The 24,043-nt window shown below is 56.7% G+C and overlaps 1 protein-coding gene across 3 annotated transcripts in view; it reads left to right on the forward strand.

The window, feature by feature from the left end:
- Window positions 1–24,043, forward strand: part of LOC137318086 (proline-rich protein 14-like) — a 52,724-nt gene that overhangs the window by 7,355 nt on the left and 21,326 nt on the right. For 2 of the 3 annotated variants that reach the window (XM_067981052.1, XM_067981054.1), the window contains exon 2: window positions 9,093–9,352. In XM_067981052.1, coding sequence (XP_067837153.1) covers window positions 9,225–9,352 — 128 coding nt within the window. In that variant the 5' untranslated portion in view covers window positions 9,093–9,224. The remainder of the gene's footprint in view (window positions 1–9,092; window positions 9,353–24,043) is intronic. The other variant, XM_067981053.1, reaches the window with a different exon arrangement.

Raw genomic sequence — 24,043 nt, forward strand, 5'->3', positions numbered from 1 at the left:
GCTAGCACTGAAGTATTACTGATTAGTAACTGGCACTGAAGTATAGTAACTAGCTAGCACTGAAGTATTACTGATCAGTAACTAGCACTGAAGTATAGTATCTAGCACTGAAGTATTACTGATCAGTAACTGGCACTGAAGTATAGTATCTAGCTAGCACTGAAGTATTACTGATCAGTAACTGGCACTGAAGTATAGTATCTAGCTAGCACTGAAGTATTACTGATCAGTAACTGGCACTGAAGTATAGTATCTAGCTAGCACTGAAGTATTACTGATCAGTAACTAGCACTGAAGTATAGTATCTAGCTAGCACTGAAGTATTACTGATCAGTAACTAGCACTGAAGTATTACCAATGAATAACCAGCTCGCACAAAGTATTACTGATCAGTAACCAGCTAGCACTGAAGTATTGCTGATGAGTAGCTCGGACTGAAGTATAGTAACTAGCACTGAAGTATTACCGATCAGTAACTGATGAGTAACTAGCTATCACTGAGCTATCACTGATCAGTAACTAGGACTGAACTAGTACTGATCAGTAACTAGGACTGAACTATTACTAATGAGTAACTAGGACTGAAGTATAGTATCTAGCTAGCACTGAAGTATTACTGATCAGTAACTAGCACTGAAGTATTACCGATCAGTAACTGATGAGTAACTAGCTATCACTGAGCTATCACTGATCAGTAACTAGGACTGAACTAGTACTGATCAGTAACTAGGACTGAACTATTACTAATGAGTAACTAGGACTGAAGTATAGTATCTAGCTAGCACTGAAGTATTACTGATCAGTAACTAGCACTGAAGTATAGTATCAAGCACTGAAGTATTACTGATCAGTAACTACCAAGTATAATAGAAAGATCCCCCATTTCTACAGTGCCTTTCACCACCTCAGGACGTCCCAAAGCTCTTCACAGCCAATTAAGTACTTTTGAAGCGTAGTCACTGTTGTGATGAAGGAAATGCCAATCTGCGCACAGCAAGATCCCACAAACAGCAATGTGATAATGACCAGATAATCTGTGTTTTTTTTTAGTGATGTTGGTTGAGGGATAAATATTTGGCCCCAGGACACCGGGGAGAACTCCCCCCCCCCCCCCCCCCCCCCCCCACTGCTCTTCTTCGAAATGGTGTCCGTGGGATCCTTTACGTTCACCTGAGACGGCAAATGGGGCCTGGGTTTAACGTCTGATCCGAAAGACTGCGCGGTGCCCCCTCGGTGCCGCCCCTCCGACGGCACGGCGCCCCCCCCTCGGCGCCCCCCCTCCGACGGCACGGCGCCCCCCCCTCGGCGCCCCCCCTCCGACGGCACGGCGCCCCCCCCCTCGGTGCCACCCCTCCGACGGCACGGCACTCCCTCATTCTCCTTTTCAGATATTTATCGATCTCCCTTTTGAAAGTTATTATTGAATCTGCTTCCTCCGCCCCATCAGGCAGTGAATTCCAGATCATCGCAACTCGCTGCGTTAAGAAATTCTCCTCATCTCCCCCCCCTCTGGCTCTTGTGCCAATTATCTTAAATCTGGGTCCTCTGGTTACCTGCCACTGGAAACCGTTTCTCCTTATTTACTCGATCAAAACCCCTCATGATTTTGAACACTTCTATCAAATCTCCCCTTAACCTTCTCCGCTCTGAGGAGAACAACCCCAGCTTCTCCCGTCTCTCCACATAAACCGAGGTCCCTCATCCCTGGCACCATCTGGTAAATCTCCTCCGCACCCTCTCCAAGACTTTGACATCGACTACTTTCGATGATATAAAATGCATCACACAGCCCACCCTGCTCTACAATTCTTCGACTAAACAATGCCTTGCAGTGTGACCTCAAATCAGACTGGGGCTGACTGACCTCAGTCTGCAGGGGGTGGGTCCTGTGTGTAGTGGCCGTCTGGGTCCAGCTGACCATGCTCGACGTTTAACTGGGAACGAAAGACAGCGAGATCCCTGCTGCAGTGTGAGCAACACAGTCGTGAGAGCAGCATCTACAGGAAATCGAGACAAGAAAGGACTTTGCTTTTCTTGACAAAAAGAAATTGGGTCCAAAGATTTTCGAGGGTTCAGCGAGCAGTATCGTTGAGATGTATGGCGTCCATATCTGTAGACCGCCTACTACAAACTGCATGACGTCGCCCCTCTCGGTCTCCGCCCCCTGCCTCAGCTCATCTGCTGCTGAAACCCTCACCCGTGCCCTTTGTGACCTCCAGACTCGGACTATTCCAATGCTCTCCTGGCCGGCCTCCCACCTTCCACCCTCCGTAACCCTCAACTCATCTAAAACTCCTGCAGTCCCGTTCACCCATCGCTCCGCTGTGCTCGCTGGACCGACATTGGCTCCCGGTCCGGGAACACCTCAATTTTAAAATTCTCATCCTCGTTTTCAAATCCCTCCACGGCCCTTTCCCCCCTCCCTATCTCTGTAACCTCCTCCAGCCCCGACAACCCTCCGAGATCTCTGCACCCCTACAATTCCGGCCTCTTGCACATCCCCGATTCCTATCGCTCCACCATTGGCGGCCGTGCCTTCAGCTGCCTGGGCCCTAAGCTCTGGAATTCCCTCCCTAAACCTCTCCCCCTCTCTCTCTCTCTCTCTCCTCCTTTAAGACGCTCCTGAAAACCTCCCTCTTTGACCGAGCTTTTGGTCACCTGTCCTAATATCTCCTTATGTGTCTCGGGGTCAGATTCTGTTTGAATACGCTCCTGTGAAGCGCCTTGGGGACGTTTTACTATGTTAAAGGCGCTATATAAATGCAAGTTATTGTTAACGTAAAGAGTCTGCAAAGGGATATCGACAGGTTAAGTGAGTGGGTGAGAAGGTGGCAGATGGAGTGAAATGTGAGGTTATTCACTTTGGTAGGAAGAATAGAAAAACAGAATATTTTTTAAATGGTGAGAAACTATTAAATGTTGGTGTTCAGAGAGATTTGGATGTCCTTGTCCACAAAACACAGAAAGTTAACATGCAGGTACAGCAAGCAATTAGGAAGGGAAATGGTATGTTGGCCTTTATTACAAGGGGATTGGAGTACAAGAGTAAGGAAGTCTTACTACAATTGTACAGGGTTTTGGTGAGACCTCACCTGGAGTACTGTGTACAGTTTTGGTCTCCTTATCTAAGGAAGGATATACTTGCCTTGGAGGCGGTGCAACGAAGGTTCACCAGACTGATCCCTGGGATGAGAGGGTTGTCCTATGAGGAGAGATTGAGTAGAATGGGCCGAGACTCTCTGGGGTTTCGAGGAATGAGAGGTGATCTCATTGAAACATAGAAGATTCTGAGGGGGCTTCACAGGGTCGATGCTGAGAGATTGATTCCCCTGACTGGAGAGTCTAGAACTAGGGGGACATAGTCTCAGGATAAGGGGTCGGCCATTCAAGACTGAGATGAGGAGGAATTTCTTCACTCAGAGGGTGGTGAATCTTTGGAATTCTCTCCCCCAGAGGGCTGTGATGCTCAGTCATTGAGTATATTCGAGGCTGAGTTCGATAGATTTTTGGACTCTCGGGGAATCAAGGGGGGGAAAGTGGAGTTGAGGTCGAAGATCAGCCATGATCTGATTGAATGGTGGAGCAGGCTCGAGGGGCCGAACGGCCTCCCCCTGCTCCTATTCCTTCTGTTCCAATGTGATGTTGAAAAATAAATAGGATAAATTTAAGTGTTTTTACTTCAAAATGTGGGAGAAAATTACACACCCCATAATCTGAATTTTATCGATGGAAATTGTTTAAAAACTGATTTTATTCTGAAATCCTCCCATTAATCATAAATTCATGCTTTAATTTTGCATCAAATTTCTGATCGTTTAAATTTATCTGCCAAGGTGTCATTCATGACTCTGTTGGTAGCACTCTCGTCTCTGAGTCAGAAGGTCTTGGGTTCGAGCCCCACTCCAGAGACTCGAGCCCCCATAATCGAGGCCAACACTCCCGGCGCCACACTGAGGGAGTGCCGCACTGTGGGAGGGTCAGTACTGAGGGAGTGCCGCACTGTGGGAGGGTCAGTACTGAGGGAGTGCCGCACTGTGGGAGGGTCAGTACTGAGGGAGCGCCGCACTGTCGGAGGGTCAGTACTGAGGGAGCGCCGCACTGTCGGAGGGTCGGTACTGAGTGAGCGCCGCACTGTCGGAGGGTCAGTACTGAGGGAGCGCCGCACTGTGGGAGGGTCGGTACTGAGGGAGCGCCGCACTGTGGGAGGGTCGGTACTGAGGGAGCGCCGCACTGTCGGAGGGTCAGTACTGAGGGAGCGCCGCACTGTGGGAGGGTCGGTACTGAGGGAGCGCCGCACTGTGGGAGGGTCGGTACTGAGGGAGCGCCGCACTGTCGGAGGGTCAGTACTGAGGGAGCGCCGCACTGTGGGAGGGTCGGTCCTGAGGGAGCGCCGCACTGTGGGAGGGTCGGTACTGAGGGAGCGCCGCACTGTGGGAGGGTCGGTACTGAGGGAGCGCCGCACTGTGGGAGGGTCGGTACTGAGGGAGCGCTGCACTGTGGGAGGGTCAGAACTGAGGGAGCGCCGCACTGTGGGAGGGTCAGTACTGAGAGAGCGCTGCACTGTCGGAGGGTCAGTACTGAGGGAGCGCCGCACTGTCGAAGGGTCGGTACTGAGGGAGCGCCGCACTGTCGGAGGGGCAGTACTGAGGGAGCGCCGCACTGTGGGAGGGTCGGTACTGAGAGAGCGCTGCACTGTCGGAGGGTCAGTACTGAGGGAGCGCCGCACTGTCGAAGGGTCGGTACTGAGGGAGCGCTGCACTGTCGGAGGGTCAGTACTGAGGGAGCGCTGCACTGTCGGAGGGTCAGTACTGAGGGAGCGCCGCACTGTGGGAGGGTCGGTACTGAGGGAGCGCCGCACTGTCGGAGGGTCAGTACTGAGGGAGTGCTGCACTGTGGGAGGGTCGGTACTGAGGGAGCGCTGCACTGTCGGAGGGTCAGTACTGAGGGAGCGCCGCACTGTGGGAGGGTCGGTACTGAGGGAGCGCCGCACTGTCGGAGGGTCAGTACTGAGGGAGTGCCGCACTGTGGGAGGGTCAGAACTGAGGGAGCGCCGCACTGTGGGAGGGTCGGTACTGAGGGAGCGCCGCACTGTCGGAGGGTCGGTACTGAGGGAGTGCCGCACTGTGGGAGGGTCGGTACTGAGGGAGCGCCGCACTGTGGGAGGGTCAGAACTGAGGGAGCGCCGCACTGTGGGAGGGTCGGTACTGAGGGAGCGCCGCACTGTGGGAGGGTCAGAACTGAGGGAGCGCCGCACTGTCGGAGGGTCAGTACTGAGGGAGCGCCGCATTGTGGGAGGGTCAGTACTGAGGGAGCGCCGCACTGTGGGAGGGTCGGTACTGAGGGAGCGCCGCACTGTGGGAGGGTCAGAACTGAGGGAGCGCCGCACTGTCGGAGGGTCAGTACTGAGGGAGCGCCGCATTGTGGGAGGGTCAGTACTGAGGGAGTGCTGCACTGTCGGAGGGTCAGTACTGAGGGAGCGCTGCACTGTCGGAGGGTCAGTACTGAGGGAGCGCCGCACTGTGGGAGGGTCAGAACTGAGGGAGCGCCGCACTGTCGGAGGGTCGGTACTGAGGGAGTGCTGCACTGTCAGAGGGTCGGTACTGAGGGAGCGCCGCACTGTCGGAGGGTCAGTACTGAGGGAGCGCCGCACTGTCTGAGGGTCGGTACTGAGGGAGCGCCGCACTGTCGGGAGGGTCAGTACTGAGGGAGCGCCGCACTGTCGGAGGGTCAGTACTGAGGGAGCGCCGCACTGTCGGAGGGTCAGTACTGAGGGAGCGCCGCACTGTCTGAGGGTCGGTACTGAGGGAGCGCCGCACTGTCGGGAGGGTCAGTACTGAGGGAGCGCCGCACTGTCGGAGGGTCGGTACTGAGGGAGCGCCGCACTGTCGGAGGGTTGGTACTGAGGGAGCGCCGCACTGTCGGAGGGTCGGTACTGAGGGAGCGCCGCACTGTCGGAGGGTCGGTACTGAGGGAGCGCTGCACTGTCAGAGGGTCGGTACTGAGGGAGCGCCGCACTGTCGGAGGGTCGGTACTGAGGGAGCGCTGCACTGTCGGAGGGTCGGTACTGAGGGAGCGCTGCACTGTCGGAGGGTCGGTACTGAGGGAGCGCCGCACTGTCGGAGGGTCGGTACTGAGGGAGCGCCGCACTGTCGGAGGGTCGGTACTGAGGGAGCGCTGCACTTTCGGAGTGGCAGTACCTCTTAAGTAGACATAAAAGATCCCATGGTCACTGTTGGAAGACGAGCAGGGGAATTCTCCCCGGTGTTCCTGGCCAATATTTAACAAAGGAACAGGAGGAGGTCATTCAGCCACTGGAGCCTGAGCTGTCATTCAATTAGATTGTGTCTGATCGGTATCTTAACACCATCCACACGCCTTGGTTCTGGAACCTTTAATACCCTTGCGCGTGTGCTCTCTCCCTTTCTCTACGCCTCTATCCCTCTCATCTCCCTCTTTCTCTTTCTGCATCTCTGTGTCTCTCTCTCCCTGAATCTCTCTCTTTGCATCTCTCTCTCTCTCCCTCTCTCTTTGCGTCTCTGTCCGTGTGTGTGTCTGTCTCTCTCTCTCTCTGTCTGTCTCTCTCTCTCTCTCTCTCTGTGTCTCTCTCTTTCTCTCTCTCTCTCTCTCTCTGTGTCTCTCTCTTTCTCTCTCTCTCTCTCTCTCTGTGTCTCTCTCTTTCTCTCTCTCTCTCTCTCTCTCTCTGTGTCTCTCTCTTTCTCTCTCTCTCTCTCTCTCTGTGTCTCTCTCTTTCTCTCTCTCTCTCTCTCTCTGTCTCTCTCTTTCTCTCTCTCTCTCTCTCTCTCTGTGTCTCTCTCTTTCTCTCTCTCTCTCTCTCTGTGTCTCTCTCTTTCTCTCTCTCTCTCTCTCTCTGTGTCTCTCTCTCTCTGTGTCTCTCTCTCTCTCTCTGTGTCTCTCTCTCTCTCTCTGTGTCTCTCTCTCTCTCTCTGTGTCTGTCTCTCTCTCTCTCTGTGTCTGTCTCTCTCTCTCTGTGTCTGTCTCTCTCTCTCTCTGTGTCTGTCTCTCTCTCTCTGTCTGTGTGTCTCTGTCTCTCTCTGTGTCTGTCTCTCTGCGCTTCTTTCTCCGTCTCTGATAGAGAGAGAGAGAGACACGGACACAGAGGGATTCTGCCGGCGGGGCTGGTAGAATGGAGAAAAGAGTGTGAGCTGAAGGGGGGGGATTACTAGTCAGGGGGAGCACTGAGCTGGAGGCCAGGTCGTGTTGTTACCACCCTTCAGGGACGGTGGGCGACCAGCTTTGACATTGCTTTGAGTTTGGATTGGGTGAAGAGAGGGGTGATGGCCAGATGAATGGGTGGGTCAGATTAACCCCCAGGGACTTGGTCTTTGATTCACTGGGACAGACTTAATTGTCTCATTGACTGCTCCCGTACACTGTGGGCAATTAAACTGCTGTTTATTCCACACTCAGCAGCTGCCACACCATTTGCTCGTCTGGAGACACTTACCGGAGTTACTTTTATTTAAAATGTGGGGCTGGGGGGGGCCAAGACAGAGCTGGAAAGGCCCAGGCTTCATCCCCGGGCCTAGTGCTGAGTGAACTGATCTCTCCCGGGGTCCCGACTGAGCCCCTCACACAGAGCAGAAGGGGCGCGGCCCCTCCGACGGTGCAGCGCTCCCTCGGCGCGGCCCCTCCGACGGTGCAGCGCTCCCTCGGCGCGGCCCCTCCGACGGTGCAGCGCTCCCTCGGCGCGGCCCCTCCGACGGTGCAGCGCTCCCTCGGCGCGGCCCCTCCGACGGTGCAGCGCTCCCTCGGCGCGGCCCCTCCGACGGTGCAGCGCTCCCTCGGCGCGGCCCCTCCGACGGTGCAGCGCTCCCTCGGCGCGGCCCCTCCGACGGTGCAGCGCTCCCTCGGCGCGGCCCCTCCGACGGTGCAGCGCTCCCTCGGCGCGGCCCCTCCGACGGTGCAGCGCTCCCTCGGCGCGGCCCCTCCGACGGTGCAGCGCTCCCTCGGCGCGGCCCCTCCGACGGTGCAGCGCTCCCTCGGCGCGGCCCCTCCGACGGTGCAGCGCTCCCTCGGCGCGGCCCCTCCGACGGTGCAGCGCTCCCTCGGCGCGGCCCCTCCGACGGTGCAGCGCTCCCTCGGCGCGGCCCCTCCGACGGTGCAGCGCTCCCTCGGCGCGGCCCCTCCGACGGTGCAGCGCTCCCTCGGCGCGGCCCCTCCGACGGTGCAGCGCTCCCTCGGCGCGGCCCCTCCGACGGTGCAGCGCTCCCTCGGCGCGGCCCCTCCGACGGTGCAGCGCTCCCTCGGCGCGGCCCCTCCGACGGTGCAGCGCTCCCTCGGCGCGGCCCCTCCGACGGTGCAGCGCTCCCTCGGCGCGGCCCCTCCGACGGTGCAGCGCTCCCTCGGCGCGGCCCCTCCGACGGTGCAGCGCTCCCTCGGCGCGGCCCCTCCGACGGTGCAGCGCTCCCTCGGCGCGGCCCCTCCGACGGCGCAGCGCTCCCTCGGCGCGGCCCCTCCGACGGCGCAGCGCTCCCTCGGCGCGGCCCCTCCGACGGCGCAGCGCTCCCTCGGCGCGGCCCCTCCGACGGCGCAGCGCTCCCTCGGCGCGGCCCCTCCGACGGCGCAGCGCTCCCTCGGCGCGGCCCCTCCGACGGCGCAGCGCTCCCTCGGCGCGGCCCCTCCGACGGCGCAGCGCTCCCTCGGCGCGGCCCCTCCGACGGCGCAGCGCTCCCTCCGACGGCCCCTCCGACGGCGCAACGCTCCCTCGGTCTCGGCACAGCGCAGCGCTCCCTCGGACGGCACAGCGCTCCCTCGGCACTGCCCACCGGGGACTGTACGCCTGGATTACGGGGCTCGAATCTCTGGAGTGTGAGGGGCTCAAACCCACGGTCTTCTGACTCGCGAGAGTGAGACCGAGCGAGGCAGGCTGATACTGTGGGGTTCATCGACACCCTGTGTGGGGCTGGGTGCCGGGGTTGGGGGGAGGGAGGGGATGTGGGACTGTGTGTACTGGCTGGTAGCCACCAGTACAATGACCCACAGTGTCCACTTCTTACAGGAAGGGGCCACCGATCATTGAGGAATGGCTGGTCCGTTTGTTTCGGTCTAACTGTCCATGTTTTGTTCACCAGCAGCTGCTCTGTCCGATAGCCCAGGGCCAGGAAGCTCCAGCCTCCTCCATGATTGCTGTGTTGGCCCGAGGACCTCTCCGAGAATCCACACACTCCAGGGCCTGAGGTTTTCACACGCTCTCAATCCAAGCCATGGACGGTGACCTGGAGCAGGCGGCCGCTCCCCTCCTCACTTCCCACGTGACTCTGCGGAGACCTCGCATTCACGGAGCCTGCGGACAGACAGAACGCACAAAGAGGCGGTGTCAGAGGCGGGACAGGTAAGGCAGGGTCTCAGTGTGTGAGATACACAGTCCTTTCCCCCTCTGGGACCGGGTCTCACAGTGTGTTAGATACACTGTCCTTTCCCCCTCTGGGACCGGGTCTCACAGTGTGTTAGATACACTGTCCTTTCCCCCTCTGGGACCGGGTCTCACAGTGTGTTAGATACACTGTCCTTTCCCCCTCTGGGACCGGGTCTCACAGTGCGTTAGATACACTGTCCTTTCCCCCTCTGGGACCGGGTCTCACAGTGCGTTAGATACACTGTCCTTTCCCCCTCTGAGACCGGGTCTCTCACTGTGTTAGATACACTGTCCTTTCCCCCTCTGGGACCGGGTCTCACAGTGTGTTAGATACACTGTCCTTTCCCCCTCTGGGACCGGGTCTCACAGTGTGTTAGATACACTGTCCTTTCCCCCTCTGGGACCGGGTCACACAGTGTGTTAGATACACTGTCCTTTCCCCCTCTGGGACCGGGGTCTCACAGTGCGTTAGATACACTGTCCTTTCCCCCTCTGGGACCGGGTCTCACAGTGCGTTAGATACACTGTCCTTTCCCCCTCTGAGACCGGGTCTCTCACTGTGTTAGATACACTGTCCTTTCCCCCTCTGAGACCGGGTCTCTCAGTGTGTTCGATACACTGTCCTTTCCCCCTCTGGGACCGGGTCTCACAGTGTGTTAGATACACTGTCCTTTCCCCCTCTGGGACCGGGTCTCACAGTGCGTTAGATACACTGTCCTTTCCCCCTCTGGGACCGGGTCTCACAGTGCGTTAGATACACTGTCCTTTCCCCCTCTGGGACCGGGTCTCACAGTGCGTTAGATACACTGTCCTTTCCCCCTCTGGGACCGGGTCTCACAGTGCGTTAGATATACTGTCCTTTCCCCCTCTGGGACCGGGTCTCACAGTGCGTTAGATACACTGTCCTTTCCCCCTCTGGGACCGGGTCTCACAGTGTGTTAGATACACTGTCCTTTCCCCCTCTGGGACCGGGTCTCACAGTGTGTTAGATACACTGTCCTTTCCCCCTCTGGGACCGGGTCTCACAGTGTGTTAGATACACTGTCCTTTCCCCCTCTGGGACCGGGTCTCACAGTGTGTTAGATACACTGTCCTTTCCCCCTCTGGGACCGGGTCTCACAGTGTGTTAGATACACTGTCCTTTCCCCCTCTGGGACCGGGTCTCACAGTGTGTTAGATACACTGTCCTTTCCCCCTCTGGGACCGGGTCTCACAGTGCGTTAGATACACTGTCCTTTCCCCCTCTGGGACCGGGTCTCACAGTGCGTTAGATACACTATCCTTTCCCCCTCTGGGACCGGGTCTCACAGTGCGTTAGATACACTGTCCTTTCCCCCTCTGGGACCGGGTCTCACAGTGTGTTAGATACACTGTCCTTTCCCCCTCTGGGACCGGGTCTCACAGTGTGTTAGATACACTGTCCTTTCCCCCTCTGGGACCGGGTCTCACAGTATGTTAGATACACTGTCCTTTCCCCCTCTGGGACCGGGTCTCACAGTGCGTTAGATACACTGTCCTTTTCCCCCTCTGGGACCGGGTCTCACAGTGCGTTAGATACACTGTCCTTTCCCCCTCTGGGACCGGGTCTCTCAGTGCGTTAGATACACTGTCCTTTCCCCCTCTGGGACCGGGTCTCTCAGTGTGTTAGATACATTGTCCTTTCCCCCTCTGGGACCGGGTCTCACAGTGCGTTAGATACACTGTCCTTTCCCCCTCTGGGACCGGGTCTCACAGTGTGTTAGATACACTGTCCTTTCCCCCTCTGGGACCGGGTCTCACAGTGTGTTAGATACACTGTCCTTTCTCCCTCTGGGACCGGGTCTCAGTGCGTTAGATACACTGTCCTTTCCCCCTCTGGGACCGGGTCTCACAGTGCGTTAGATACACTGTCCTTTCCCCCTCTGGGACCGGGTCTCACAGTGCGTTAGATACACTGTCCTTTCCCCCTCTGGGACCGGGTCTCAGTGTGTTAGACACACTGTCCTTTCCCCCTCTGGGACCAGGTCTCACAGTGTGTGAGATACACTGTCCTTTCCCCCTCTGGGACCGGGTCTCTCAGTGTGTTGGATACACTGTCCTTTCCCCCTCTGGGACCGGGTCTCACAGTATGTTAGATACACTGTCCTTTCCCCCTCTGGGACCGGGTCTCACAGTGTGTTAGATACACTGTCCTTTCCCCCTCTGGGACCGGGTCTCACAGTGTGTTAGATACACTGTCCTTTCCCCCTCTGGGACCGGGTCTCACAGTGTGTTAGATACACTGTCCTTTCCCCCTCTGGGACCGGGTCTCACAGTGTGTTAGATACACTGTCCTTTCCCCCTCTGGGACCGGGTCTCACAGTGTATTAGATACACTGTCCTTTCCCCCTCTGGGACCGGGTCTCTCAGTGCGTTAGATACACTGTCCTTTCCCCCTCTGGGACCGGGTCTCACAGTGCGTTAGATACACTGTCCTTTCCCCCTCTGGGACCGGGTCTCACAGTGTGTTAGATACACTGTCCTTTCCCCTTCTGGGACCGGGTCTCTCAGTGCGTTAGATACACTGTCCTTTCCCCCTCTGGGACCGGGTCTCACAGTGCGTTAGATACACTGTCCTTTCCCCCTCTGGGACCGGGTCTCACAGTGTATTAGATACACTGTCCTTTCCCCCTCTGGGACCGGGTCTCTCAGTGTGTTAGATACACTGTCCTTTCCCCCTCTGGGACCGGGTCTCACAGTGTATTAGATACACTGTCCTTTCCCCCTCTGGGACCGGGTCTCACAGTGTATTAGATACACTGTCCTTTCCCCCTCTGCGACCGGGTCTCTCAGTGTGTTAGATACACTGTCCTTTCCCCCTCTGGGACCGGGTCTCACAGTGCGTTAGATACACTGTCCTTTCCCCCTCTGGGACCGGGTCTCACAGTGCGTTAGATACACTGTCCTTTCCCCCTCTGGGACCGGGTCTCTCAGTGTGTTAGATACACTGTCCTTTCCCCCTCTGGGACCGGGTCTCACAGTGCGTTAGATACACTGTCCTTTCCCCCTCTGGGACCGGGTCTCACAGTGCGTTAGATACACTGTCCTTTCCCCCACTGGGACCGGGTCTCACAGTGTGTTAGATACCCTGTCCTTTCCCCCTCTGGGACCGGGTCTCACAGTGCGTTAGATACACTGTCCTTTCCCCCTCTGGGACCGGGTCTCACAGTGCGTTAGATACACTGTCCTTTCCCCTCTGGGACCGGGTCTCACAGTGTATTAGATACCCTGTCCTTTCCCCCTCTGGGACCGGGTCTCACAGTGCGTTAGATACACTGTCCTTTCCCCCTCTGGGACCGGGTCTCACAGTGTGTTAGATACACTGTCCTTTCCCCCTCTGGGACCGGGTGTCACAGTGTATTAGATACACTGTCCTTTCCCCCTCTGGGACCGGGTCTCACAGTGCGTTAGATACCCTGTCCTTTCCCCCTCTGGGACCGGGTCTCACAGTGCGTTAGATACACTGTCCTTTCCCCCTCTGGGACCGGGTCTCACAGTGTGTTAGATACACTGTCCTTTCCCCCTCTGGGACCGGGTCTCACAGTGTGTTAGATACACTGTCCTTTCCCCCTCTGGGACCGGGTCTCACAGTGTATTAGATACACTGTCCTTTCCCCCTCTGGGACCGGGTCTCTCAGTGCGTTAGATACACTGTCCTTTCCCCCTCTGGGACCGGGTCTCACAGTGCGTTAGATACACTGTCCTTTCCCCCTCTGGGACCGGGTCTCACAGTGTGTTAGATACACTGTCCTTTCCCCTTCTGGGACCGGGTCTCTCAGTGCGTTAGATACACTGTCCTTTCCCCCTCTGGGACCGGGTCTCACAGTGCGTTAGATACACTGTCCTTTCCCCCTCTGGGACCGGGTCTCACAGTGTATTAGATACACTGTCCTTTCCCCCTCTGGGACCGGGTCTCTCAGTGTGTTAGATACACTGTCCTTTCCCCCTCTGGGACCGGGTCTCACAGTGCGTTAGATACACTGTCCTTTCCCCCTCTGGGACCGGGTCTCACAGTGCGTTAGATACACTGTCCTTTCCCCCTCTGGGACCGGGTCTCACAGTGTGTTAGATACACTGTCCTTTCCCCCTCTGGGACCGGGTCTCTCAGTGTGTTAGATACACTGTCCTTTCCCCCTCTGGGACCGGGTCTCACAGTGCGTTAGATACACTGTCCTTTCCCCCTCTGGGACCGGGTCTCACAGTGCGTTAGATACACTGTCCTTTCCCCCACTGGGACCGGGTCTCACAGTGTGTTAGATACCCTGTCCTTTCCCCCTCTGGGACCGGGTCTCACAGTGCGTTAGATACACTGTCCTTTCCCCCACTGGGACCGGGTCTCACAGTGTGTTAGATACACTGTCCTTTCCCCTCTGGGACCGGGTGTCACAGTGTATTAGATACACTGTCCTTTCCCCCTCTGAGACCGGGTCTCACAGTGCGTTAGATACACTGTCCTTTCCCCCTCTGGGACCGGGTCTCACAGTGTGTTAGATACACTGTCCTTTCCCCCTCTGGGACCGGGTCTCACAGTGCGTTAGATACACTGTCCTTTCCCCCTCTGGGACCGGGTCTCACAGTGCGTTAGATACCCTGTCCTTTCCCCCTCTGGGACCGGGTCTCACAGTGCGTTAGATACACTGTCCTTTCCCCCTCTGGGACCGGGTCTCACAGTGTGTTAGATACACTGTCCTTTCCCCTCTGGGACCGGGTGTCACAGTGTATTAGATACACTGTCCTTTCCCCCTCTGAGACCGGGTCTCACAGTGCGTTAGATACACTGTCCTTTCCCCCTCTGGGACCGGGTCTCACAGTGTGTTAGATACACTGTCCTTTCCCCCTCTGGGACCGGGTCTCACAGTGCGTTAGATACACTGTCCTTTCCCCCTCTGGGACCGGGTCTCACAGTGCGTTAGATACCCTGTCCTTTCCCCCTCTGGGACCGGGTCTCACAGTGCGTTAGATACACTGTCCTTTCCCCCTCTGGGACCGGGTCTCACAGTGTGTTAGATACACTGTCCTTTCCCCCTCTGGGACCGGGTCTCACAGTGTATTAGATACACTGTCCTTTCCCCCTCTGGGACCGGGTCTCTCAGTGTGTTAGATACACTGTCCTTTCCCCCTCTGGGACCGGGTCTCACAGTGTGTTAGATACACTGTCCTTTCCCCCTCTGGGACCGGGTCTCACAGTGTGTTAGATACACTGTCCTTTCCCCCTCTGGGACCGGGTCTCACAGTGCGTTAGATACACTGTCCTTTCCCCCTCTGGGACCGGGTCTCACAGTGCGTTAGATACACTGTCCTTTCCCCCTCTGGGACCGGGTCTCTCAGTGTGTGAGATACACAGTCCTTTCCCCCTCTGGGACCGGGTCTCACAGTGCGTTAGATACACTGTCCTTTCCCCCTCTGGGACCGGGTCTCACAGTGCGTTAGATACACTGTCCTTTCCCCCTCTGGGACCGGGTCTCACAGTGCGTTAGATACACTGTCCTTTCCCCCTCTGGGACCGGGTCTCTCAGTGTGTGAGATACACAGTCCTTTCCCCCTCTGGGACCGGGTCTCACAGTGTGTTAGATACACAGTCCTTTCCCCCTCTGGGACCGGGTCTCTCAGTGTATTAGATACACTGTCCTTTCCCCCTCTGGGACCGGGTCTCACAGTGTATTAGATACACTGTCCTTTCCCCCTCTGGGACCGGGTCTCACAGTGTGTTAGATACACTGTCCTTTCCCCCTCTGGGACCGGGTCTCACAGTGTGTTGGATACACAGTCCTTTCCCCCTCTGGGACCGGGTCTCTCAGTGTATTAGATACACTGTCCTTTCCCCCTCTGGGACCGGGTCTCTCAGTGTGTTAGATACCCTGTCCTTTCCCCCTCTGGGACCGGGTCTCACAGTGTGTTAGATACCCTGTCCTTTCCCCCTCTGGGACCGGGTCTCACAGTGTGTGAGATACACTGTCCTTTCCCCCTCTGGGACCGGGTCTCACAGTGTATTAGATACACTGTCCTTTCCCCCTCTGGGACCGGGTCTCACAGTGTATTAGATACACTGTCCTTTCCCCCTCTGGGACCGGGTCTCACAGTGTGTTAGATGCACTGTCCTTTCCCCCTCTGGGACCGGGTCTCACAGTGTGTTAGATACCCTGTCCTTTCCCCCTCTGGGACCGGGTCTCACAGTGTGTTAGATACCCTGTCCTTTCCCCCTCTGGGACCGGGTCTCACAGTGTATTAGATACACTGTCCTTTCCCCCTCTGGGACCGGGTCTCACAGTGTGTTAGATGCACTGTCCTTTCCCCCTCTGGGACCGGGTCTCACAGTGTGTTAGATACCCTGTCCTTTCCCCCTCTGGGACCGGGTCTCACAGTGTGTTAGATACCCTGTCCTTTCCCCCTCTGGGACCGGGTCTCACAGTGTATTAGATACACTGTCCTTTCCCCCTCTGGGACCGGGTCTCACAGTGTGTTAGATACACTGTCCTTTCCCCCTCTGGGACCGGGTCTCACAGTGTGTTAGATACACTGTCCTTTCCCCCTCTGGGACCGGGTCTCACAGTGTGTTAGATACACTGTCCTTTCCCCCTCTGGGACCGGGTCTCACAGTGTGTTAGATACACTGTCCTTTCCCCCTCTGGGGCCGGGTGTCACAGTGTGTTAGATACACTGTCCTTTCCCCCTCTGGGACCGGGTCTCACAGTGTATTAGATACACTGTCCTTTCCCCCTCTGGGACCGGGTCTCTCAGTGTGTTAGATACACTGTCCTTTCCCCCTCTGGGACCGGGTCTCACAGTGTATTAGATACACTGTCCTTTCCCCCTCTGGGACCGGGTCTCACAGTGTATTAGATACACTGTCCTTTCCCCCTCTGCGACCGGGTCTCTCAGTGTGTTAGATACACTGTCCTTTCCCCCTCTGGGACCGGGTCTCACAGTGCGTTAGATACACTGTCCTTTCCCCCTCTGGGACCGGGTCTCACAGTGCGTTAGATACACTGTCCTTTCCCCCTCTGGGACCGGGTCTCTCAGTGTGTTAGATACACTGTCCTTTCCCCCTCTGGGACCGGGTCTCACAGTGCGTTAGATACACTGTCCTTTCCCCCTCTGGGACCGGGTCTCACAGTGCGTTAGATACACTGTCCTTTCCCCCACTGGGACCGGGTCTCACAGTGTGTTAGATACCCTGTCCTTTCCCCCTCTGGGACCGGGTCTCACAGTGCGTTAGATACACTGTCCTTTCCCCCTCTGGGACCGGGTCTCACAGTGCGTTAGATACACTGTCCTTTCCCCTCTGGGACCGGGTCTCACAGTGTATTAGATACCCTGTCCTTTCCCCCTCTGGGACCGGGTCTCACAGTGCGTTAGATACACTGTCCTTTCCCCCTCTGGGACCGGGTCTCACAGTGTGTTAGATACACTGTCCTTTCCCCCTCTGGGACCGGGTGTCACAGTGTATTAGATACACTGTCCTTTCCCCCTCTGGGACCGGGTCTCACAGTGCGTTAGATACCCTGTCCTTTCCCCCTCTGGGACCGGGTCTCACAGTGCGTTAGATACACTGTCCTTTCCCCCTCTGGGACCGGGTCTCACAGTGTGTTAGATACACTGTCCTTTCCCCCTCTGGGACCGGGTCTCACAGTGTGTTAGATACACTGTCCTTTCCCCCTCTGGGACCGGGTCTCACAGTGTATTAGATACACTGTCCTTTCCCCCTCTGGGACCGGGTCTCTCAGTGCGTTAGATACACTGTCCTTTCCCCCTCTGGGACCGGGTCTCACAGTGCGTTAGATACACTGTCCTTTCCCCCTCTGGGACCGGGTCTCACAGTGTGTTAGATACACTGTCCTTTCCCCTTCTGGGACCGGGTCTCTCAGTGCGTTAGATACACTGTCCTTTCCCCCTCTGGGACCGGGTCTCACAGTGCGTTAGATACACTGTCCTTTCCCCCTCTGGGACCGGGTCTCACAGTGTATTAGATACACTGTCCTTTCCCCCTCTGGGACCGGGTCTCTCAGTGTGTTAGATACACTGTCCTTTCCCCCTCTGGGACCGGGTCTCACAGTGCGTTAGATACACTGTCCTTTCCCCCTCTGGGACCGGGTCTCACAGTGCGTTAGATACACTGTCCTTTCCCCCTCTGGGACCGGGTCTCACAGTGTGTTAGATACACTGTCCTTTCCCCCTCTGGGACCGGGTCTCTCAGTGTGTTAGATACACTGTCCTTTCCCCCTCTGGGACCGGGTCTCACAGTGCGTTAGATACACTGTCCTTTCCCCCTCTGGGACCGGGTCTCACAGTGCGTTAGATACACTGTCCTTTCCCCCACTGGGACCGGGTCTCACAGTGTGTTAGATACCCTGTCCTTTCCCCCTCTGGGACCGGGTCTCACAGTGCGTTAGATACACTGTCCTTTCCCCCACTGGGACCGGGTCTCACAGTGTGTTAGATACACTGTCCTTTCCCCTCTGGGACCGGGTGTCACAGTGTATTAGATACACTGTCCTTTCCCCCTCTGAGACCGGGTCTCACAGTGCGTTAGATACACTGTCCTTTCCCCCTCTGGGACCGGGTCTCACAGTGTGTTAGATACACTGTCCTTTCCCCCTCTGGGACCGGGTCTCACAGTGCGTTAGATACACTGTCCTTTCCCCCTCTGGGACCGGGTCTCACAGTGCGTTAGATACCCTGTCCTTTCCCCCTCTGGGACCGGGTCTCACAGTGCGTTAGATACACTGTCCTTTCCCCCTCTGGGACCGGGTCTCACAGTGTGTTAGATACACTGTCCTTTCCCCTCTGGGACCGGGTGTCACAGTGTATTAGATACACTGTCCTTTCCCCCTCTGAGACCGGGTCTCACAGTGCGTTAGATACACTGTCCTTTCCCCCTCTGGGACCGGGTCTCACAGTGTGTTAGATACACTGTCCTTTCCCCCTCTGGGACCGGGTCTCACAGTGCGTTAGATACACTGTCCTTTCCCCCTCTGGGACCGGGTCTCACAGTGCGTTAGATACCCTGTCCTTTCCCCCTCTGGGACCGGGTCTCACAGTGCGTTAGATACACTGTCCTTTCCCCCTCTGGGACCGGGTCTCACAGTGTGTTAGATACACTGTCCTTTCCCCCTCTGGGACCGGGTCTCACAGTGTATTAGATACACTGTCCTTTCCCCCTCTGGGACCGGGTCTCTCAGTGTGTTAGATACACTGTCCTTTCCCCCTCTGGGACCGGGTCTCACAGTGTGTTAGATACACTGTCCTTTCCCCCTCTGGGACCGGGTCTCACAGTGTGTTAGATACACTGTCCTTTCCCCCTCTGGGACCGGGTCTCACAGTGCGTTAGATACACTGTCCTTTCCCCCTCTGGGACCGGGTCTCACAGTGCGTTAGATACACTGTCCTTTCCCCCTCTGGGACCGGGTCTCTCAGTGTGTGAGATACACAGTCCTTTCCCCCTCTGGGACCGGGTCTCACAGTGCGTTAGATACACTGTCCTTTCCCCCTCTGGGACCGGGTCTCACAGTGCGTTAGATACACTGTCCTTTCCCCCTCTGGGACCGGGTCTCACAGTGCGTTAGATACACTGTCCTTTCCCCCTCTGGGACCGGGTCTCTCAGTGTGTGAGATACACAGTCCTTTCCCCCTCTGGGACCGGGTCTCACAGTGTGTTAGATACACAGTCCTTTCCCCCTCTGGGACCGGGTCTCTCAGTGTATTAGATACACTGTCCTTTCCCCCTCTGGGACCGGGTCTCACAGTGTGTTAGATACACTGTCCTTTCCCCCTCTGGGACCGGGTCTCACAGTGTGTTGGATACACAGTCCTTTCCCCCTCTGGGACCGGGTCTCTCAGTGTATTAGATACACTGTCCTTTCCCCCTCTGGGACCGGGTCTCTCAGTGTGTTAGATACCCTGTCCTTTCCCCCTCTGGGACCGGGTCTCACAGTGTGTTAGATACCCTGTCCTTTCCCCCTCTGGGACCGGGTCTCACAGTGTGTGAGATACACTGTCCTTTCCCCCTCTGGGACCGGGTCTCACAGTGTATTAGATACACTGTCCTTTCCCCCTCTGGGACCGGGTCTCACAGTGTATTAGATACACTGTCCTTTCCCCCTCTGGGACCGGGTCTCACAGTGTGTTAGATGCACTGTCCTTTCCCCCTCTGGGACCGGGTCTCACAGTGTGTTAGATACCCTGTCCTTTCCCCCTCTGGGACCGGGTCTCACAGTGTGTTAGATACCCTGTCCTTTCCCCCTCTGGGACCGGGTCTCACAGTGTATTAGATACACTGTCCTTTCCCCCTCTGGGACCGGGTCTCACAGTGTGTTAGATGCACTGTCCTTTCCCCCTCTGGGACCGGGTCTCACAGTGTGTTAGATACCCTGTCCTTTCCCCCTCTGGGACCGGGTCTCACAGTGTGTTAGATACCCTGTCCTTTCCCCCTCTGGGACCGGGTCTCACAGTGTATTAGATACACTGTCCTTTCCCCCTCTGGGACCGGGTCTCACAGTGTGTTAGATACACTGTCCTTTCCCCCTCTGGGACCGGGTCTCACAGTGTGTTAGATACACTGTCCTTTCCCCCTCTGGGACCGGGTCTCACAGTGTGTTAGATACACTGTCCTTTCCCCCTCTGGGACCGGGTCTCACAGTGTGTTAGATACACTGTCCTTTCCCCCTCTGGGGCCGGGTGTCACAGTGTGTTAGATACACTGTCCTTTCCCCCTCTGGGACCGGGTCTCACAGTGTGTTAGATACCCTGTCCTTTCCCCCTCTGGGACCGGGTCTCACAGTGTGTTAGATACACTGTCCTTTCCCCCTCTGGGACCGGGTCTCACAGTGCGTTAGATACACTGTCCTTTCCCCCTCTGGGACCGGGTCTCACAGTGTGTTAGATACACTGTCCTTTCCCCCTCTGGGACCGGGTCTCTCAGTGTGTTAGATACACTGTCCTTTCCCCCTCTGGGGCCGGGTGTCACAGTGTGTTAGATACACTGTCCTTTCCCCCTCTGGGACCGGGTCTCACAGTGTGTTAGATACACTGTCCTTTCCCCCTCTGGGACCGGGTCTCACAGTGTGTTAGATACACTGTCCTTTCCCCCTCTGGGACCGGGTCTCTCAGTGTGTTAGATACACTGTCCTTTCCCCCTCTGGGGCCGGGTGTCACAGTGTATTAGATACACTGTCCTTTCCCCCTCTGGGACCGGGTCTCACAGTGTGTTAGATACACTGTCCTTTCCCCCTCTGGGACCGGGTCTCACAGTGTATGAGATACACTGTCCTTTCCCCCTCTGGGACCGGGTCTCACAGTGTATTAGATACACTGTCCTTTCCCCCTCTGGGACCGGGTCTCACAGTGCGTTAGATACACTGTCCTTTCCCCCTCTGGGACCGGGTCTCTCAGTGTGTGAGATACACAGTCCTTTCCCCCTCTGGGACCGGGTCTCACAGTGTGTTAGATACACAGTCCTTTCCCCCTCTGGGACCGGGTCTCTCAGTGTATTAGATACACTGTCCTTTCCCCCTCTGGGACCGGGTCTCACAGTGTATTAGATACACTGTCCTTTCCCCCTCTGGGACCGGGTCTCACAGTGTGTTAGATACACTGTCCTTTCCCCCTCTGGGACCGGGTCTCACAGTGTGTTGGATACACAGTCCTTTCCCCCTCTGGGACCGGGTCTCTCAGTGTATTAGATACACTGTCCTTTCCCCCTCTGGGACCGGGTCTCTCAGTGTGTTAGATACCCTGTCCTTTCCCCCTCTGGGACCGGGTCTCACAGTGTGTTAGATACCCTGTCCTTTCCCCCTCTGGGACCGGGTCTCACAGTGTGTGAGATACACTGTCCTTTCCCCCTCTGGGACCGGGTCTCACAGTGTATTAGATACACTGTCCTTTCCCCCTCTGGGACCGGGTCTCACAGTGTATTAGATACACTGTCCTTTCCCCCTCTGGGACCGGGTCTCACAGTGTGTTAGATGCACTGTCCTTTCCCCCTCTGGGACCGGGTCTCACAGTGCGTTAGATACACTGTCCTTTCCCCCTCTGGGACCAGGTCTCACAGTGTGTTAGATACACTGTCCTTTCCCCCTCTGGGACCGGGTCTCACAGTGCGTTAGATACACTGTCCTTTCCCCCTCTGGGACCGGGTCTCACATTGTATTAGATACACTGTCCTTTCCCCCTCTGGGACCGGGTCTCACAGTGTGTTAGATACACTGTCCTTTCCCCCTCTGGGACCGGGTCTCACAGTGCGTTAGATACACTGTCCTTTCCCCCTCTGGGACCGGGTCTCACAGTGTGTTAGATGCACTGTCCTTTCCCCCTCTGGGACCGGGTCTCACAGTGCGTTAGATACACTGTCCTTTCCCCCTCTGGGACCGGGTCTCACAGTGCGTTAGATACACTGTCCTTTCCCCCTCTGGGACCGGGTCTCACAGTGCGTTAGATACACTGTCCTTTCCCCCTCTGGGACCGGGTCTCACAGTGTGTAAGATACACTGTCCTTTCCCCCTCTGGGACCGGGTCTCACAGTGCATTAGATACACTGTCCTTTCCCCCTCTGGGACCGGGTCTCACAGTGCGTTAGATACACTGTCCTTTCCCCCTCTGGGACCGGGTCTCTCAGTGCGTTAGATACACTGTCCTTTCCCCCTCTGGGACCGGGTCTCTCAGTGCGTTAGATACACTGTCCTTTCCCCCTCTGGGACCGGGTCTCTCAGTGCGTTAGATACACTGTCCTTTCCCCCTCTGGGACCGGGTCTCACAGTGTGTTAGATGCACTGTCCTTTCCCCCTCTGGGACCGGGTCTCACAGTGTGTTAGATACACTGTCCTTTCCCCTTCTGGGACCTGGTCTCACAGTGTGTTAGATGCACTGTCCTTTCCCCCTCTGGGACCGGGTCTCACAGTGTGTTAGATACACTGTCCTTTCCCCCTCTGGGACCGGGTCTCACAGTGCGTTAGATACACTGTCCTTTCACCCTCTGGGACCGGGTCTCACAGTGTGTTAGATACACTGTCCTTTCCCCCTCTGGGACCGGGTCTCACAGTGTATTAGATACACTGTCCTTTCCCCCTCTGAGACCGGGTCTCACAGTGTGTTAGATACCCTGTCCTTTCCCCCTCTGGGACCGGGTCTCACAGTGTGTTAGATACACTGTCCTTTCCCCCTCTGAGACCGGGTCTCACAGTGTGTTAGATACACTGTCCTTTCCCCCTCTGGGACCGGGTCTCACAGTGTGTTAGACACACTGTCCTTTCCCCCTCTGGGACCGGGTCTCACAGTGTGTTAGATACACTGTCCTTTCCCCCTCTGGGACCGGGTCTCACAGTGTGTTGGATACACTGTCCTTTCCCCCTCTGGGACCGGGTCTCACAGTGTGTTAGATACACTGTCCTTTCCCCCTCTGAGACCGGGTCTCACAGTGTGTTAGATACACTGTCCTTTCCCCCTCTGGGACCGGGTCTCACAGTGTGTTAGATACCCTGTCCTTTCCCCCTCTGAGACCGGGTCTCACAGTGTGTTAGATACACTGTCCTTTCCCCCTCTGAGACCGGGTCTCACAGTGTGTTAGATACACTGTCCTTTCCCCCTCTGAGACCGGGTCTCACAGTGTGTTAGATACACTGTCCTTTCCCCCTCTGAGACCGGGTCTCACAGTGTGTTAGATACCCTGTCCTTTCCCCCTCTGGGACCGGGTCTCACAGTGTGTTAGATACACTGTCCTTTCCCCCTCTGGGACCGGGTCTCACAGTGCGTTAGATACCCTGTCCTTTCCCCCTCTGGGACCGGGTCTCACAGTGTGTTAGATACACTGTCCTTTCCCCCTCTGGGACCGGGTCTCTCAGTGTGTTAGATACACTGTCCTTTCCCCCTCTGGGACCGGGTCTCACAGTGTGTTAGATACACTGTCCTTTCCCCCTCTGGGACCGGGTCTCACAGTGTGTTAGATACACTGTCCTTTCCCCCTCTGGGACCGGGTCTCACAGTGTGTTAGATACACTGTCCTTTCCCCCTCTGGGACCGGGTCTCACAGTGTATTAGATACACTGTCCTTTCCCCCTCTGGGACCGGGTCTCTCAGTGTGTTAGATACCCTGTCCTTTCCCCCTCTGGGACCGGGTCTCACAGTGCGTTAGATACCCTGTCCTTTCCCCCTCTGGGACCGGGTCTCACAGTGCGTTAGATACACTGTCCTTTCCCCCTCTGGGACCGGGTCTCTCAGTGTGTTAGATACACTGTCCTTTCCCCTCTGGGACCGGGTCTCACAGTGTGTGAGATACACTGTCCTTTCCCCCTCTGGGACCGGGTCTCACAGTGCGTTAGATACACTGTCCTTTCCCCCTCTGGGACCGGGTCTCACAGTGCGTTAGATACACTGTCCTTTCCCCCTCTGGGACCGGGTCTCACAGTGCGTTAGATACACTGTCCTTTCCCCCTCTGGGACCGGGTCTCTCAGTGTGTTAGATACACTGTCCTTTCCCCCTCTGGGACCGGGTCTCTCAGTGTGTTAGATACACTGTCCTTTCCCCCTCTGGGACCGGGTCTCACAGTGCGTTAGATACACTGTCCTTTCCCCCTCTGGGACCGGGTCTCACAGTGCGTTAGATACACTGTCCTTTCCCCCTCTGGGACCGGGTCTCACAGTGCGTTAGATACACTGTCC

The sequence above is a fragment of the Heptranchias perlo genome, unplaced genomic scaffold (genome assembly GCF_035084215.1).
Source record: "Heptranchias perlo isolate sHepPer1 unplaced genomic scaffold, sHepPer1.hap1 HAP1_SCAFFOLD_645, whole genome shotgun sequence".
NCBI lineage: Eukaryota > Metazoa > Chordata > Chondrichthyes > Hexanchiformes > Hexanchidae > Heptranchias > Heptranchias perlo.